The 17799-nt window shown below is 54.7% G+C and overlaps 8 protein-coding genes across 8 annotated transcripts; 4 read left to right on the plus strand and 4 right to left on the minus strand.

Moving 5' to 3' along the window:
- Positions 1–332: 332 nt before the first annotated feature.
- On the minus strand, positions 333–1813 carry V1518DRAFT_439105 (aspartic peptidase domain-containing protein; the record flags this gene model as incomplete). Its single annotated transcript, XM_066906389.1, has 4 exons — positions 333–402; positions 459–1135; positions 1187–1685; positions 1752–1813. The coding sequence occupies 4 exons, from the start codon at positions 1811–1813 to the stop codon at positions 333–335; spliced, it is 1308 nt and encodes a 435-aa protein (XP_066757429.1).
- Positions 1814–2008: 195 nt separating this feature from the next.
- On the minus strand, positions 2009–3498 carry V1518DRAFT_109491 (DnaJ domain-containing protein). Its single transcript, XM_066900672.1, has 2 exons — positions 3013–3498; positions 2009–2956 (listed from the first exon to the last, which is right to left on the minus strand). Exons 1-2 carry the CDS (start codon positions 3251–3253, stop codon positions 2148–2150), a joined length of 1050 nt encoding a protein of 349 aa, XP_066757430.1. The 5' UTR covers positions 3254–3498; the 3' UTR covers positions 2009–2147.
- On the plus strand, positions 3475–4660 carry V1518DRAFT_422058 (uncharacterized protein). Its single transcript, XM_066905364.1, has 4 exons — positions 3475–3986; positions 4038–4119; positions 4173–4336; positions 4389–4660. The coding sequence occupies exons 1-4, from the start codon at positions 3744–3746 to the stop codon at positions 4416–4418; spliced, it is 519 nt and encodes a 172-aa protein (XP_066757431.1). The 5' UTR covers positions 3475–3743; the 3' UTR covers positions 4419–4660.
- Positions 4661–4781: 121 nt separating this feature from the next.
- Positions 4782–6523, plus strand: V1518DRAFT_422060 (isoprenoid synthase domain-containing protein). Its single transcript, XM_066905365.1, has one exon. It carries the CDS (start codon positions 4850–4852, stop codon positions 6407–6409), a length of 1560 nt encoding a protein of 519 aa, XP_066757432.1. The 5' UTR covers positions 4782–4849; the 3' UTR covers positions 6410–6523.
- V1518DRAFT_422062 (uncharacterized protein) lies at positions 6414–7282 on the minus strand. The gene is made up of 2 exons (XM_066905366.1): positions 7133–7282; positions 6414–7080 (listed from the first exon to the last, which is right to left on the minus strand). The coding sequence occupies exons 1-2, from the start codon at positions 7194–7196 to the stop codon at positions 6674–6676; spliced, it is 471 nt and encodes a 156-aa protein (XP_066757433.1). The 5' UTR covers positions 7197–7282; the 3' UTR covers positions 6414–6673.
- A 65-nt stretch (positions 7283–7347) lies between these two features.
- On the plus strand, positions 7348–9603 carry V1518DRAFT_422063 (LrgB-like family-domain-containing protein). Its single transcript, XM_066905367.1, has 2 exons — positions 7348–7529; positions 7584–9603. Exons 1-2 carry the CDS (start codon positions 7449–7451, stop codon positions 9510–9512), a joined length of 2010 nt encoding a protein of 669 aa, XP_066757434.1. The 5' UTR covers positions 7348–7448; the 3' UTR covers positions 9513–9603.
- On the minus strand, positions 9496–11479 carry V1518DRAFT_422066 (ABC1 family-domain-containing protein). Its single transcript, XM_066905368.1, has 2 exons — positions 10441–11479; positions 9496–10394 (listed from the first exon to the last, which is right to left on the minus strand). The coding sequence occupies exons 1-2, from the start codon at positions 11414–11416 to the stop codon at positions 9595–9597; spliced, it is 1776 nt and encodes a 591-aa protein (XP_066757435.1). The 5' UTR covers positions 11417–11479; the 3' UTR covers positions 9496–9594.
- Positions 11480–11632: 153 nt separating this feature from the next.
- V1518DRAFT_422067 (uncharacterized protein) lies at positions 11633–15333 on the plus strand. Its single transcript, XM_066905369.1, has 2 exons — positions 11633–12304; positions 12372–15333. The coding sequence occupies exons 1-2, from the start codon at positions 11750–11752 to the stop codon at positions 15072–15074; spliced, it is 3258 nt and encodes a 1085-aa protein (XP_066757436.1). The 5' UTR covers positions 11633–11749; the 3' UTR covers positions 15075–15333.
- The last annotated feature ends 2466 nt before the right edge of the window (positions 15334–17799 follow it).

Genomic DNA, 17799 nt, shown 5'->3' on the forward strand with positions numbered 1-17799 from the left:
CGGAGGCGATTGTGCTAGCGGAGGAGGCGAAGGCGGGTGTGGTCGTTGTAGATGATGCAAGGTCTGCGGCGATAATTGATGCAGACGAAGACGAGGATGATGGAATTAGCGAATTAGATGATGCTTTTAAGAACGATGAGTATGATAACGACGATGATGGGGATGCTAATGCGGATGTTAATATTGATGCCGATGAGGATGATACTGATGATGATGATTGCGATTCTGATAGTGATGATGATGCTGATGAAGAGAATGTAACAGAAAATTTAACCGCTGTTGAATTAGCCGTAGTGTAGAAGGATTCTGTCGGTGAAGAGTATGGATATTGGCTAGTTGAATCCTCTGACCATGTCGTCACAGTCGAGAGTGCTGTCTGCGATGTAGATGTCGATATAGATGCTGAAGACGAGGTTGACTGTGAGGTGGTGAATGTGGTAGATAAAGTGGTAGTGGACGTCGGAGTAGAAGAGGAAGACGTGGTCGAAGAAGTGGTAATCGAGCTGCTAGTACTCGACATACTCGCCACAGTCAAAGTGGTAGATGCAGCTTTCGCGGCACTCGCATCGTTATATGGATCCGTCCCCCCCGATCCAATCTTCGCAAACCCGACCTGATCTGCGTCCATATCAAATACGACATAAAGTGTGCCAATAAACGACGACCCCATCAACCACACATTTGCGCCATCAACAGTGCGACCTTGTATATTCGTGACGCACAGCCCGTCGCCAATGTCGCTACTGAGATACTGTTCCGGCTGTAACGTCCATTGTGCGCCAGCAAAGCCAAATGCGATAGTAGACGTCACATTGCACGGCACGACGTAGTTCTCACCATCATACCGTACGACTCCGTCGCCACCACCGGTGCTTTTTGCCAAGATGGCTGCGTGGAGAACGAGAGCGTCGGCGGAAGGCATGAGCGTGTATGTAGTGCCGGTGTCAACGTACGCGGACTTGCCGGAGAACCCCAGCGCTGTGCCGTTGACGTATGCGTCGTCAACGTCGACAAGCCACTGGATGCTAGAATTCGCGACGGAGACGTAGGAGACCGAGCCAGTGAAGCGCGAGGTATCGACGCCGCCAAGAGTCATACTGCCAGACGAAGAAGATGACGGATCGCCGAGATCAATCTGCGGGATTAGATGCCATGCTGGGGAAAACAAGCAAAATAGGGAGCGTACAGAGAATACCTTGCGGGGGATGAGAGAGCTATCGTAGAGGGCGTACATGACAGTGGGATTGCCGTTCATCTGTTCTGCCGAGTGTGCCATTCCAATAATGCCGTCCAGCGGCAGACTATCAAATGCGTCTGGGACAGACTCCGCAAGGCCGAAACCCATGGACGTGTTGTACCCGGCGAAAGACACATAGTCGTTTCCAACTACACCAGACACAGTGCCCTGATAATATGCGATAGCCCACGTCTCGTCTTCATTCACAGTCAGCGTGGAGCTGTCGTCTGAACCAAGCGAGTTGTGGTCAACGCAGGACGTGTTCATGCACGACGACGAGTACACCCACAGGTCGTAGGAGTAAGTGTCGATGACCATGTTATATGTGCTGGCATCAGCACCAAAAGCAACTTCGATATAGTATGATGTGCCCGCATCGTTCCCCGAGATGTCGAGGGAGTACTTGAGTGAGAACGAGGTGGTTGAAAGTGAAGATATGGCGGAGGTACTGAGTGCCGAGTTGCCGGAGACGGAGGAGTGCACTGCGAGGGAGCCTACGACGGTCGCGGAGGACGCGCGCACGAAGAGCACCAACACCGATGCCGCCGCCGCGGTCACGGCGCGTAGGGGGGTCATCAGGAAGGGGCACCTGCTATGTGAAGGTGAGTAGTAACAATGGCAATGCCGCCGCATCGCGGACGCCAGCCACGGAACGCCTCAATTAGACTGATTGGGAGTAGCGTGTGAATATTAAATCGTAACTGAAGTCACAGATCACAGTCACAAATCCAAGGGTGATTCGTGATCACAGTTTCACAACGGAGATATGCTTGTGGAAGAGAGTAACGAGGAAACGCGTTGTTACAAGGCAGACAAAACAAAAATGAGATCATGGGGAGCTGAATGAGGAGATGGACGAGAGGGATGTGGTTGTTTCTAATCGTCGGTTATACTAGTGGTGGTTGATCGACTAGCGATGCGACCGCGAGACGCCTAGAGAGCGCAGCCGGTCGCAACTCTCCATCTTCATGCCTTTTGCCTTTTCGTACTTTTCCTGGTTCACAAAAAACCAGCCCTGGGACTCTTCAAGCTTGCGTTGCCGGAGGTCGTACTCGTAATCGCACTTGTTCTGAAGGATGCGCACGAACGAGGCCTCTGCGCGCTGGTCTAGCTGGGCGAGGCGCTTGTCGCTGTAGTCTGCGGTCTCGGAGGGGTTGACATAGTACGGGACTTTATAATTGCGGGAGACGCGCTCGGCGGTGTAAGGCGGCGCGGGGGTGAATTCGAAGCGGGCTTTCGTCTGAAAGATGCCGGAGTCGGAGGAGGAGGAGGAATCGAAGAATGTGGAGATGATAGGCACGATGAAAAGCAGGAGCAGCGGGAGCAGCTGTAGCAGCATGCGGGGCGATAGTGATTCAGTGTTTGCATTGGCCCCGTTGGCGCCGTTGGTTTGTGGGCGGCGGGGCTGAGCGCCGCCGCCGAAGCTGCTGAAGGGAGATCCGCCGCCAAAAGAGTGGATGCGGATGCCAGGACCACCGAAGCCGCTGAAAGAGGTTTGGAAGCCGCCACCACCACCGCCGAAAAACATGTTGAAGAGGTCGTCTGGCGAGATCTCGTCGCCGTACATGCCGCCTCGTTGTGCGAAGCGCTGGCCGCCGGCGGAGGATGATGAACTGTAACCAGAGGACGCACCTCCACGGGAGTCGGGGTCGACGCCGGTCTGGTCGTAGATGCGCTTCTTTTCTTCGTCGGATAGGATCTGGAATGCCTTAGAGACCACTGTTGAGGGATTAGCCGGGTATATTCCCAAGACAATTTGCACCAGGCAGACATACTCTTGAACGCTTCATCAGCACCAGGCGCGCCATTCTTATCTGGATGCATCAGCAGCGCGAGTTTTCTGTAAGCGCGCTTGATGTCGCCGTTGGTGGCGGTCTTCTCGATGTCGAGAATGGCGTAATACTCGTGGTGCTTGCATCTGCGGACGCGGTTGACGGCAGAGGCCTGGGAGGGCGTGTAGTCACGGTCCTGGCGGCCCTGGTTGTGTGCGCGATTATCCCCTGCGGAGGAGGACATTGTAGGGGGGGATGGTGGGGTGGTGGGGTGGTGAAGATGGCGGTGTTGGAGAGTTGTGCCACTGCAGCAAGTACGGCGGGGATGGAGGCTCGCGCAGCCAGCAACGTGCGGGTGAGATGGGGTTTCGATGGAGGAGGGCGACAGCTAGAGGAGGAGAGGTGGAGGGAGGGTGGACTGGGCGGTGGGTGGAGACGGTGACACTGCGATGCTGCAGACGGAGTGTCGAGGAGTCGAGAAGAAGTCACGGGGCCCAGACCGGAGCGCAATATCGCTCCGCGGACAACTACGCATATCGTGTTGGGTCTGCTTGGTTTATCTGTGTTTATGGGCTAAATGCATTGAGTTATTCCACTCTAGAGTTTCGCAACAGAAGTAGTTGGCGGAGTGCGCTGGCAGAGTGGCCCGGGAATATGACCACGTAGACGCTTACAAGTCCACCTTCACGACTCCGCGGTTCCCAAAGGCAGTCACAGACGTCAATCAGCTCAGAATGTCGCAGTCCCTACAGCGTGTTATTGCATCATCGGCACCTGCAGCTGTTTTCCGCATGCGCTGCGGATCTCCGCGTGTGCTCCGGCGGGGTCAATTTGTCGACAGCTTACGGAGTGCACTCTTCCCCGCCTCGCTATCTCCTCCGCTCTCTTCACTCTCCTTCCCCCGTCTCTTCTCCTCATCGCCACCCGCAATGGCCAAGCGCGAGTTCGTTGCCATCATCCCGGATAAGCCCGACTCTGTGCGTCCTGCTTCGGTATTCGTGCTTATTTGCGCCAGCTAATCCCTACAGGTCGACCGCCGCATAGCTGTGCGCCAGGCGCATCTTGAGGGCGTCAAGAGCCTCTTTGCCGACGGCGTCATGGTTTCGGGCGGTACGTCGCTCTTTGAGCGCGATTGAGTAGAATGCACCGGCTAACATCGACAGGCGTCTACCTCAACGAGCCCATCACCGATGGCGTGAAGCCCGCGTTCGCCGGCTCCGTCGTCAACATCCTCGCGGAGTCCAAAGAGGAAGTCAAAGAGATCCTGTCGACTGACCCGTATACGACTAACGACGTCTGGGACTGGGAGAAAGCTCAAATTTTCGACGTGAGTGGTGGCGGATGGCTACGCCGGTGGACGATTACTGACGATTTCCTAGTTCATCTGCGCCGTCCGCAAGGGCAAGTAAACCTCGCATAGAGGGTATGCAGTACATACAGTTGGATATTAGGAATAAGAACGTTCATGAATTTTGATGATTCTCGTGACTGTTGCTCAATGCCGTCGATGTTGGGCTAGGCACTCAATTGTGCCTTCCCCTCTTTGCCTCTACCTCTAAGTCTTTTCGTCACCTGTCTCATTATGGCTTCTCTTTCTCTCGAAGTCTTGCACTCTCAATCCTCAAACATATTCCTGTAGACCACAGTGACCAAACTGCACAACCGCAGCTTAGTTTTCGCATTTCGTGCCATAAACCTCGCGCATCTTCACGCCTCCGCGGCACCGAGGAAGTTCACCATCGCGTCGGGCCACCGCGGACTCCCCGGCCACACGACCACCGCCACTTTCCGCACGCATTTACGCCGCCAGGCCCCCTGAATCGCCTCAATCCCCCCGCCCATGTCCCATTGCAGCCGCCTCGGCGGGCGTGCGTTGCGCGCTACCGAGCTGCGGCCACATCTCACTCGCGCCGTCGCTGCCGCTCGTCTGTCGTTCCACTTCGCGCATGCTGCGCGCTCCATTGCTCGTCCTGCGACGGACAAGGACGCAATTCACGCAGGTGCTGCGTCGACTGCGGACAGAGCTGCGTTTACTAGTAGCAGCAGTGCAAGTGGGAGCGCAAGCAGCAGCGGCGGAACTGCGTCGGCGGCTGAAGCGTCGACCGCTCCTAACTCACCACAGAGCTCGAATACCCCTCCACCGCCATCCTCGCCGCTGCGCCGCGTCGCGTCACTGCTCTCCTCAGTGATCCCAGATCAGGCACCAACACCACCCGCCATGGACCCGTCGATAGCACAGTCAAGGGCGTTCGCGGACCCCCTCGCCCTCGTCGCCGCAGAGATGACCACCCTAACAAACAGTATCCGCGCTCTGCTGGGCTCCGCGGACCCCACGCTCGACTCAGCGGCGAAGTACTACGTACAGAGCCAAGGAAAGCACATCCGACCACTGCTCGTGCTGCTCATGAGCAAGGCGGTGCTACGCGTGCCCAAGGCTGACAACCTCCCCGACGTGTACGACATCGACCTCAGCATCTCCCCTCTAGACATCCTCCGCGACTTCAACCCCGCCCGCGTCATCTCCACAATTGCAAGCAACGTCTCAAGGGTAACGTCCCGCCGCCCGCCGGATGCTGATGTCATCGAGCCCGATACTGGTATTCTGCCGTCCCAGCGCCGGCTCGCCGAGATCACGGAGATGATCCACGCTGCGTCGCTGCTGCATGACGACGTTATCGACGATGCGGAGCTTCGTCGTGGGAGCCCGTCTATCAACTTGGCATTTGGAAACAAAATGGCGATCCTCGCTGGCGATTTTTTACTCGCTCGCGCGTCCGTCGCGCTTGCGCGTCTCCGCAACGCTGAGGTGACCGAGCTCATTTCCACTGTCATCGCGAACCTCGTTGAAGGTGAAGTCATGCAGCTGAAGAACACTGCCACAGAGGATGCCACCACTGGTACCGCCACTGCTGCGACGTTCGAGTATTACCTCGAGAAGACTTACTTAAAGACGGCGTCGCTCATCTCAAAGTCGTGCCGTAGCGCTGCCGTGCTTGCTGGCGCGCGCGAGGACTTTATTGAGAACGCGTATCTGTACGGCAGAAACATCGGCATGTCGTTCCAGCTCGTGGACGATCTCATGGACTACACGATTTCCGAAGCCGAGCTCGGAAAGCCCGCGGGTGCCGATCTACAGCTCGGCCTCGCAACTGCTCCTGCTCTGTTTGCATGGCAGAAGTACCCGGAGCTGGGGCCTATGATCCGGAGGAAGTTTTCGCAACCTGGTGACGTTGAGAGAGCACGCCTATTAGTAGCTCAGTCTGACGGCGTGGAGCAGACGCGGCAACTTGCGAAGTCGTACAGCGACAAGGCTGTGCAGGCGCTTGCGCAGTTCCCAGACTCTGCGGCGAAGGACGCGCTAATAGACATGACAGCGACGGTACTCAATCGCCGCAAGTAGTGCGTATCTTGTAACCAACCATTTATTTGTATATAGTTGTACCTTTCTCGTTCGATGCATAGTTCGCTTGTGTACGCTTATACATTCGCATAACAATACCGTGGTAATTTTTGACTATTGTGGGCGACGCCTGCGTGCCTTGGTCTGTTCCTGGACTAAAATACTGTAAACACCGTGTAGACCGCAAAAAATAGAAGACATCGCTATATATCGTGTGGGGAAAGGGCCTGCCCGTCCGGGATCACAGCTGCTGCAGCTACGAACCTACAACTCGGAAGGTGGAGGTGCCGGAGACTTGGTCGGCTTGGTACTGTCTGGTCTTGGGATCGGTGAGTCTCTATACGGCTGCTGATGCTGGCCCATCATGGCAATGACAGAGGAGCTTCCATCGGCCGTAACAACCGCTTCGAGATCCGGGACAGGGCTGCGGCCGCGACTGGCGAGACCCAGCATGGCTGGGAGGCCGCCACGCTGTATGACGTCGGAATAGACGCCGGGTGCGCGATCGTAGTTGACGATGCCGTTGGTGGCGTCCTCACGGCGGGAATAGTAGACGTAGAGGAGGTAGAGCGCATGGAGGAGGCCGGGAAAGTAGCCAAGGAGGGTGAGGGCAAAAGAGATCAGGAGATCGACGGAGCAGCCGGAGATCAGGAATATGCCTAGCGGTGGTACTGATCGAGCCGTGAGCGGGAGCAACAAGAGAGGACTGACAAAAGCACCTACGGAAGAGCGACGCGATGATCACGACGAGCGATGATAGCGGGTCCATGGCGGCAGACTGGAGCATTGGCGGCGGTTGGGGGTGAGGAAGAAGAGCACGAAGAAATGTCTTATGGCGAGACCGCTAGTTGGGTGCGGAGAAGACTGTGACGTCAGCGCATCGCCGGCGTTCTCCGGTCGGGTTCGGCTTCGCACTCGGCTTTGACTTTGCGTTCGTCCGCGAGAGCGTCCACGGGAGCGTCCACGGGAGCGTCCACGACGAGGCTATATCACGGCTCCCGCCGTCCCTCACGGCTGCCCTACGAGCTTTTGTCCTTCAATGACTACGACAACTCCTGCAGCGCTGCTTTCCGGCGCTGTCCGCAGTGGCGCCGTGGATCTCTACAACGCGCTCAGCGTCGTGCGTGCTCTTGTCCGCATTCTTCTCCGCATCAAGATAACTGACTCTCATCAGACCCTCAAACAAAACACCAACCGCCTCTTCCGCTCGTTTGTCCTGGTACCTGCGGGTACCTTTCTTATGTTGCTGTTCCTGTACGGTATCCATGCTGCCATCAGTCTGACTCCCGTCAACTTTCCTGCGTCCGTGATCTGCATGATCCTGCTCTTCCTCTTCCTGCTCCTCGTCGACATCACCCTCGGCTCCCGGCGCGCCGCCGCGCTCACACGCATTATTGATGTGCCCCTGGGCTTCTATCTACGGTGGATCAATACTTTCTTCACCCCCTCGTTCGTGAGGCTACCACTCTCACCTGCGGTCGGCGGCGCAGAGGTTGGAAAGATCGCTGCCGTGTTTATTTTGGGATTCGTGGTCACTATGGCGCTCACGGCATACATGGTGCTATTTTTGCAAAAGGCGTTTAACGTTACCAAGCGCGCCATGACGGAGCGCGCTGACGAACTGCCACCACCATTGTCGCCTGCACTTTCTGCCAGTCATGCCAGCGCGCACGGTCACCGTCATCACATGCGTTCTTCTTCCGACGATAGCACGGGTGAAGAGTTCACTGAGTCAATTGAACTTGACATACTCCGCAACGCGTCGTCCTCAACGCACTCCCAAGCACACATTCTCGCGCCAGAGCGCGCGGTAGAGCGGCCCCTTAGAACACGAGAGGTTGCGAGCATGCAGCAGCAGGACTTGGAGGAGATTATTATGAATCGCGAGATTGATATGGATCTAGCGAGTATGGCGGATGCGAGTAGCACGCATAGCCTCGGTCCTGTGCCCACGAGAATGTCGTTCACCGCCACGCGCAATTCTCATGATGTGCAGGGGATGCGCCATATTCGGAGGGTTCTGACAGGGGAGATTGCTCCTAGTGAAGAGAGCCCAAGAAGAGAGAAGTCTGAGGCTGCTGTAGGTGAAACTGACGACGATGCCTCGCCTGTACCAATTGCCCCAGTTACATCACACGCCTCGACTGTCTCGGCTGTCTCGTCAGACGAAGAAATCCCCGAGTCTGAGGGCTACTTCCTCATCGGGACACCGTCACTGCGCTCGCAGTGGTTCGCCGCAAAGTTCACACAGTATCTTGACACGACAATCTACACCATTGTGTTTCTCTGCGTCGGTCTGCCACTATACTTTGTGATCAACTTCTCACTTGTCGCGCACGGCACTTTCACTGTACTCATGCTTTTCTTCGGCCTGCGGTTGCCGCTGAAAGTTCGGAGATTCATGCATCCCATTTTCACATGCTCGGGATTTACCATCCTGGGGATCTATGTGATGGCGGTCGCGCACAGGCAGACGCTCGACGATGGGCTTAATGCGTACAGTACGGGCAAGACATATCTCTATTTGTTTGGTGAGAACGAGTATAGCCAGTACACGCCGGGTGCAGGCGACGTGCTGCGTTCGCTGCTGGATGTGAGCATCGTTGCTCTCGCGCTGCCGATGTACCGCTACCGCGGTGACCTTCGGAAGCACTTTTCCATCATCATAATCCCGAACGTGGTCACCGCACTCGTTACTTTTTTTGCCTACCCACCGGTGTGCTACGCCATCGGTATTTCGGCTGAACGCTCAATTGCGTTCATAGGTCGCAGCGTCACGCTTGCGCTTGCATTGCCGGTCGTCACCGCGCTTGGGGGCTCCCAGTCCTTGGTCGCTGTCGTTGCGATTCTGAGCGGCATCATCGGCGTGCTTATTGGTGGCTACATTCTCGCAGCGCTGCGCGTGCGTGAAGAGGATTACCTCACGCGCGGAATCACATTGGGAATCAACTCGTCGGCGGTGGCGACGGCGCATTTGTTGACTATTGATCCGCGTGCGAGCGCGTTGAGCTCGCTGAGTTTCGTGTTGTTTGGTACCACGTTAATTATACTCAGTGCGATTACACCGATAGTGAACATCATTCGGAGCATGGTTGGGTTATGAAATTGTTATTTCTTCGGCGCATTTGTGATATACGCGTGTTTAATTGATTAGTATCGTCTAAATAGGTATTATGTACATTTTGTCATAGGCCGAGTAATCCGGTGAACCAGAGAGCAACGTCGTAGAACTCAACCTTGCTCGCTCGCTTGAGGTACTTCCAGTACGCCTGTGAAGTACCGAGCAACCTGGCGAACGGGGATGTCCAGGGGATGTGTTGCAGGTTCTCCTTGTCTTCTTGGTACACTGTACGCGCACAGTACTGCGCCATGATGAGGAAAGTTCTTTCCGGCCCAATCGAGGTTTCCAGCATCTCGTCCAGGGCGCGAGTGAGGTCGTTCGTTTTGAGAATGAGCAGCACGATTCGCGGCATGCCGGCCAGTAGTTGCACTAGGTTCGGCATGAGTCCGCCTTGCAGAGCAGCGACCATTTTCTGCATCTCATCACGAGACCGACGCGTCATGATCGCAGTCTTTGCGGTGCGGAAGTCGCGGCCGGTGATAGCGGATGCAAAAAGCGGGAACTGGTCATCCGTGACACCCGCAAATTCGTGCGCATACTTGCGCATATCTGCTTCGTCGGAGTCGATCACAGCGAGCCAGAATTTTGCGTAGCTGCGACGAAGGTCGAGAGGCACGTCGCGGTAGAGGCCGTGGTCGTAGAGCACGATCTCAAAGTTGTTTCCGCGGTTATACCAGGGACCTTGTTCGGACTTGGGGAGCGGACGGATGGCGAGGTTTCCGGCGTGGGGGTCACAGTGAACGAGCACGCCGGGGGTGAAGATCATGGTGTTGAAGATGTGGGAGAGGCAGATGCTGACTCTGTCGCGGGAGATGCCGTGGGTGTCGAGGAATTTTAGATCATCTGGACGTGCGCCAGTGATATCTTGGAGAGTCAGATGAGATCATGGATAAGAGGGAATGGGGCTTACACTCCATGACGAGAATTCGGGGCTTGGCCCAGATAACCTGGGGCACACGCAACGCGGTTAGTTTCTTCATGTTACGGAAGTAATTCCGCGTGCGAATAGCGTTCTCGGCTTCAGTGGTAAAATCGAGCTCCACAAAAATAGATTGATCAAGTTCGTTGTAGAGCCACATCATGGGGTAGTCGGGAAAGAATCTGTCGATTGCGGCGAACACCATTTTCGTGAGTTTGAGGTCGAGCGGGATGAACTCGGCGAGTGCGGGGTGCTGAAATTTTACCGCGACGCGTTCACCAGTTTCGCGGAGCACGGCTACGTGGACCTGCGCGAGGGATGCGGTGCCGAGTGGTTCAGGGTTAAAATCGCTGAACACGTCGTCGAGCTTCATGCCGGTGTCCTTCTCAAACATAGCGGTAATGCACTCGATAGACGACACTGGGCACTGGTCCTGCAGGGGGATAAAGGTCGTGGTCCACTCCGGTGGGAGCAGGTATGTCATTGCGCTCAGGTGCTGGCCCATCTTGATGTAGATCCCCGCGTTGGCTTCGAGCACCTTGAATGTGCGGTCGGCGCAGCGCTGGTGACACGCCGAAAGCGCCGCCTGTCGCGCATCTTCAGAGTCGAACTTTGTCTTGAGTACGACGCGGTAGTCATCAAAGCACTTTGCGGCTGCGACAACAATGCGAGTACTGCGCTCCGACACCGTCGCCACCCTACCCAGCATCTGCTGCAGCTCGTCGTAGTAGTACGACACCGCGGCAGCGGAGCCGGACGCACCGGCGACCGAAATCACGACAAATTTTCCGGCGCCAAGCGTGGGCAGAAGTATCTCTGTCGAGAAAAAGCGTCGGGAGGAGTGCGCGTAGTGCTGCGCGTGAGGGTGGTGAGCCCGGTGGCCATTGCGAGGACGTGGGAAGACGAAGCGTGTCCACTTCGAGGGAGTTACGAAGCCATAAACAAGTTTGCACGGAGAACGAAACATTATGACGCTGTTATCGGGAGTGCTGGGGGCGCGCCACGACGCACATGCGAGGATGAGGATGATTGGCGGTGGTGATGGTGACAGACAATAAGTGGCCGAGGAAGCAGTTCGCGAGCCGCAGCGCACCGCCACGAGCCGCAGCACGTGTTGTATGGCGGTGCTACGGCGGTGCAGGGCTGGACCTGAATTCTTTTCTTCCAACGTTCACGTCGCCAAGTCTCCCTTCCTCGCCGCCTTTCTTCTCTATCGAACAAACACATCCCATAGTGACGTGCCAACGGCAATCTTCAGCGCACTGGTCGCATCCGGTCTTGCCCCTCTGACATCCCCGCAATGCGTCGCGCTGCCTCCGCGAGCGCAAGCCGCGCGTCCGCCGGGGTGCTTCTTCTCATCACCTGCCTCCCGCTGCTCCTCTTCCTCGACGCAGTTTCCGCTGCAGCAAATCTCAGCAACCGCCAGTCGCGTGACTCGTCTATCGCCGCAATTGCGCGCGCACAACAGGGGCAGTTATCCATTGCGGATCTGGGCCGCGCGCCCTCGGCACGTCGCAGCTACCTGTACTCCCCGCGCACGCCACACTCGCCTCCGCTCCAGCCCGCGTCGTCGGCCGCTGAGCCTGCGGCCGCAGTGCCGGTTACGGAGCGACGAATTGATGATTGGAAACTTTCGGAGTTTTTGCTCATCGCAACAGTCGACGGCTCGTTGCATGCGTGTGATCGCGATACCGGCGATGAGCGTTGGGTGCTGCATGGTGAAGGCTCCGTCGTGCGCGCGTCGCCCCCGCCGAGTAACTATTCCCACCGCCGAACAGAGGACGATGTGACCTGGATAGTCGAACCATTTGGCGACGGGGCGCTTTACTACTTCACGCCAAAGTCAGGATTGCATGTAAGTTTCACCGCAAAATTCCCGCTGCTGACGGCTGCTTGGAGTATTCCGGTGCTGACGTATACAGAAATTGCCTATATCCATCAAAGATCTTGTGTCTGAGTCGCCTTCGTACATGGGCGATGATAAGGTGTACACTGGCTCGCGACAGACGACGCTGTACTCTATCGATGCGCGGACCGGTAAAGTCCTTCATGTGTACGGCGGCCACAATGCCGTGTGTCCAACGAATCAATTAAATACCTTTCAGAGACTGGACGGCACTACCGAAGACGATGAAGACGATGACAATACGTGGAATGACGCCTTTGGCGAGAAGGAGACATTCGTCCTGGGCTACACGGAGTATCGCCTCCAGATCACATCCACTGAAGGCGGCAGGGACGCCGTCGTCTGGAACGTGACCTATTCAACATGGGGTCCTAATAATGGCAACACGGATCTAATCGCGCAGTACACTGCTACCCCTGATAATCTCTACATCTACGCACTGCACGATGGGTCTATCGTTGCTCTCAACATCTACGATAAGTCAAGGACCTGGTATCATTCGTTCTCCTCTCCGGCAATCGCTACCTTTGATGTATTCTCACCGTACAGAATTCCAGACAGCTCCGGAACAGAACTCATTCTTTTGCCGCAACCTAAGGATTATGACGAGCTGATGGGTAGAGATCGTGACGAAGGGGAAGTCCCTGAGAGCATGTCCACTTTCTTGGATTGCACGCATGACGGCGGCTGGTACGCACTCTCCGAGCAGCATTTTCCAGATCTAGTCAAGCATGCCCCAGCTGCGTTGTGGAATTTGGGTATCTACCCCGTCTCTAGCCCCGAGTCATATATGTCATCACTCGTCGGTGTTCACGACAGCAAGCGCACAAACGCATTCAAGCTCTTGCGCATCGACGCGCCGCCACCAGCGTCGTATCGTCCGCAAATCGACGCTGCGCCGAGTAGCGCCAGCAGTCATCATTACGAAGAAGCCTCGTCGCTTGCCCTGCGCGCTTTAGCGGACGTCGGGTTTGCGTTGTCGGTTTTAGTGGTTGGATATTTGTTCCTCATGCGCAAGGACGCGATTCGCGACTTTTGGCGGTCTAAAAAAGCGAGCTTTGAGGGGTCTGTGATCCCAGAAGTTCACACTACCCTGACGCCGTCGAACTTGTCGCGCGATGATTCAGATCCTGCGGCAGCTTCGACGCCGGAATCGACGACTACCCCAGACGAGATCGCACCGGACGAAATTGCACTTGCTATAAGTAAGGACAGTCCGGGACCATCTGCGATGGGTACCATGAAGAAGCGCAAGCGAGGTGCACGTGGTGGCCGTCGGAATGGTAATGGCGGCAGTGCAAACAAAGATGCCGACGTGAAAGTTATCGGGGAAGACTTGCCTGTGCAAGGGCGAGCTTCAGAATCTCAGTCGTCGCTTGCCATTTCCAACGGTACGTTGTCGTTGAATGTCACCGACGAGGTGCTTGGCTACGGAAGTCACGGTACTGTTGTGTATCGTGGAACATTCGAAAACCGTGAGGTTGCGGTTAAGCGGTTGCTTCTTGATTTCTACGACTTTGCAGCCCGTGAGGTGTCACTGCTACAGGAAAGCGATGATCATCCCAACGTTGTCCGGTATTTTTGCAGGCAGGAAAGCGAAAAGTTCTTGTACATCGCGCTTGAGCTGTGTCCTGCTACGCTGCAGGATGTCGTGGACCGACCGGATGATTTTTCAGAGTTGACAAGTAGGATGGACTCGCAGAACGTTCTCTATCAGATTGCAAGTGGGTTGAAGTACTTGCATTCTCTGAAAATTGTGCACAGAGATATCAAGCCGCAGAATATTCTTGTCGCGCCAGCTCGAAAGCTACACAATGGCGCTGATGCGGGACCTACGCGGCTGTTGATATCTGATTTTGGACTGTGCAAGAAGCTTGATGGCGATCAGAGCAGTTTCTATCCTACGACGCCGCAGGCGGCTGGTACTTCCGGATGGAGAGCGCCAGAGTTGCTTGTTGGGGCTACGGATTTTACTCCTGGCAGCACTGGATCTAGTACACGCACGCTCGCGCCGGCAAGCAGCACCGATGGCGGGTCAGCGGTGGAACCATCTGCAGATGCGGTTCGTGTTACGCGTGCGATTGATATCTTCTCGCTTGGCTGCGTGTTTTACTATATTTTGTCGAATGGACTGCATCCTTACGGAGATCGTTACTTACGTGAAGCTAATATTGTCAAAGGCGAGTACGACTTGAAATATCTTGAGGAGTTGGGCTACGCCGGTGTCGAGGCGTGTGATTTGATCAAGCAGATGCTAGATCGTGATCCCGCGAAGCGGCCTACAGCGGTTGACGTGCTGATGCATCCGTATTTCTGGTCGTCGCAAAAGCGCCTCAACTTTTTGCTCGACGTGTCTGACAGATTCGAGATCGAGCAACGCGATCCACCGAGCGCACTGTTGCAAGAACTCGAATCCGACCCGAAGAATGTTGTTCACAACGACTGGTACCGGTGTTTGGACCGCAGTTTGATTGAGAATCTTGGCAAGTACCGGAAGTACCACACGGATAAGGTCTTGGATCTTTTGCGCGCTCTACGCAACAAAAAGCATCATTACCAAGATTTGCCGGCGAACGTGCAGCAGGCGCTAGGACCTGTTCCAGAAGGGTTTTTGGAGTACTTCTCAAAACGGTTCCCGAGCTTGCTGATGCATGTGTACTACGTCGTCAAGCGAAACATGAAAGACGAGATGCAGTTCAGGCCGTACTTTGAGTTGTAACATGGCGAAGTTATGGAGGGAACTAGGTATACATAGGAGCTATTATAGGAGGACGGCGAGATATCATGAATTTTGGGCGGTTTGCTTATTGGGTCATAATGAAGGTGTTAGGTGTTTGTATTGTTCTTTACCGCATGCTTGCGCTTTAAATGACGTTGAGATTACGGCATTGTGTGAGCCATGATTTCATGGCATATGGTTGACAGTTTGCAGTAGTAAATTGATAACAAACTGGTTATTTAACCGGGAGAGGAAATGGATAGGAGACGGAGATGTGGACGGGCAGCGACCTCTTGATATATCACCGGATAATGGCGCCTGTTACGATTTCAGCGCATCAGTGTAAAATCAATCTGTAAATATTGTAGGGCTGGCTTCAAAGCTGATGCCGTCTAATACAGCGGTGTGTCGTGACTGCACTTGTCGTCGCGGCGGTCTTCACCTGAGCTCTGAACAAGTTTTGCGACCCACGTTTTGACATATTTCTAGCAACACCATAGCACACGCGACTTTCTTCCTACCATCTCGATGAATATGCAATCTGGGCGCTTAGGAATGGCCATGACTATGTTGTCGGTCGCACGTGTCTCGAATGCGAGGCCAGTACGGTTGGTAATGATGGCTCAGCCGCACATGAAGTCGCGTTCTACTGTCCGCGACCACAGTACAATCAGCGCCAGCGCTTACGAGTCGTTTTCCAAGTTTATCAGTAATCAGAGAACGCTATATTACGACTTCTCGAATTTCGACCAACGATGACTTGGCATTGCTTACTTGAATCAAGCGCTGGGTCTGGCGAGGGGTGCCTATTTGCATTGTCCACATTCAGCGTATGCCCGCCCGCTGGCGAATGTTCCACTTTTTATTACATCCACTCACTCATTTTCCTATTCCTCTCTACTCTCGTCGCCGGCCATCCCATCTCCCTGCTTTCCAGATCACCTGTCCCGTCCATCATCTACTCGATCATACATAGTTCACAAATCGGATCCAACGGTTAGTCAGACCTCTGCACGGTTCGCGTTTCTGTATACATCTGCATCTTGGTTCTTCACATTCTGCTCGCCGTGTCTCGGTTCGTCGGGTACTGCCGCAGTCTTTTCAGCCTGGCTCTGCAGCCTTCAACTATGGCTGGCATTGTTCCAGCTCGATAGTCATCAAACAGTCCGTTGCCGGCGATAGTCATTCTGTGTGCCCCTGGAGGTGTCCTAGATAGGACCGGGTAACGGACATGTACGGCGTAGAGCGGAATTGGACTATATACAGATGCGGCGTATGCTTGCAGCGGAGCGTCTGAAAGCTAGCTCATCTTGTTGGCGATTAGTCTAGATATTCGATTTCAAGATTGCACACAATTCTCTGTCGATACCTGGGATTCTATCAAGGCTAATGACCACTCCTCAGCGCTTCCGCGCCTATATCTCGCACATCCTGCTCGAAGTATCTCTCGCTTAATCGGGTATTACCAGAATTGCCTCTACAGCCCGCCAGTAGCATTCAAGAACGGCATTGCGGCTCGAGCTCCATGGCTTCCTAACAGTCGGTTGCTGGTGATAGTCGTTCAGCGTGCCCGGGGACGCGTGACGCATTGGACTAACTAGGCCGTGCACGCCGCCGAGCAGGATGGGACTATATATGGGCGCGAATGGTGTACTTGCAGGTCTCGGTCTGAAAGCTATCTCATCTTATTCGCTAATTAGTCTGGGTATTTAGCAGTTCTTCGTACAAGCCTCCGTATGAGTATCAAGGCTTAAAACCTCAGATTTCGATTTGAGCGGCTGAATGTACCACTGTACGCGAGTGGTGGCCAGGAGTTCGCGCAGTGATCGATCTAGATAGCACCTATTTCTGCGCGTTCTGCGTCGTCAGTGCTGTCATATATACTGAAGTCTAAATCTGAAACAAACTTGCAGATAACTAAATAAATTATCGATCGCGTAACGCCGTGGTATTTCATGCGTGGCGTGAATGCTTGCATTCGGCGTGTTGCCGAAAGTTCAAGAGCTGAACGTTGGCACGAACAGGTCCATATCGCTAGGAACCATTTTCCGCGATCATGAACTTGAAGTCTCGGTTTGGGTGATCTGTCCGAGCTATCCATTGTCATATCTTGCCGTATGATGTGCTGTGTGACGTGTGTGCTGGCGTAATGAATGTGGCCGTAAGAATGTGATAAAATGCAAGCACGCGTTCATATATCTGGTATAACCTGCAATTTATTTGTGTAAGCTACTTTCTTCGGATCTACAAACTGCTCCTTCATCAATCGAAGTGTAATACACTTCCAGTAATTTATCCCGACTTTACGCGACATCTTGATATCTGTCGCCATGGCATGCCCACCCACGCGACTCGTGATCCATGTAAGGAATGGCTTTCGGATAGTTTCTGGGTGAGCATGAAATTTCCTGAGATGTCTTCTGTACTCCTCCGTTGGCGAAGCAGTGTTCTGTTGTCGTCGCCTTATAACTACTAGCTAGCTACTAACAACAAATCGCTAAACAGCAAAGCGGAGCTGATCGCACGAACCGCGAATTCCCCATCCATATCTCCAATTCTTAGTAATCATCATCCTCGTTTCGTATTTCTTCACTCTTCGTAGTGCCCAGCGCTAAACTTTAGTCGCTGACTTCGCGTAGTTCCTAGAGCAAAGGTGCGCCGGACACGTCCGGTGCCGAGCCACTTCTCGTGCGGCTTGCTAAGTTACCCGGAGCGGAGAACACGG

The sequence above is a fragment of the Limtongia smithiae genome (genome assembly GCF_038497785.1).
Source record: "Limtongia smithiae strain NRRL Y-17922 unplaced genomic scaffold V1518scaffold_13, whole genome shotgun sequence".
NCBI classification, from domain to species: Eukaryota; Fungi; Ascomycota; class Lipomycetes; order Lipomycetales; family Lipomycetaceae; genus Limtongia; species Limtongia smithiae.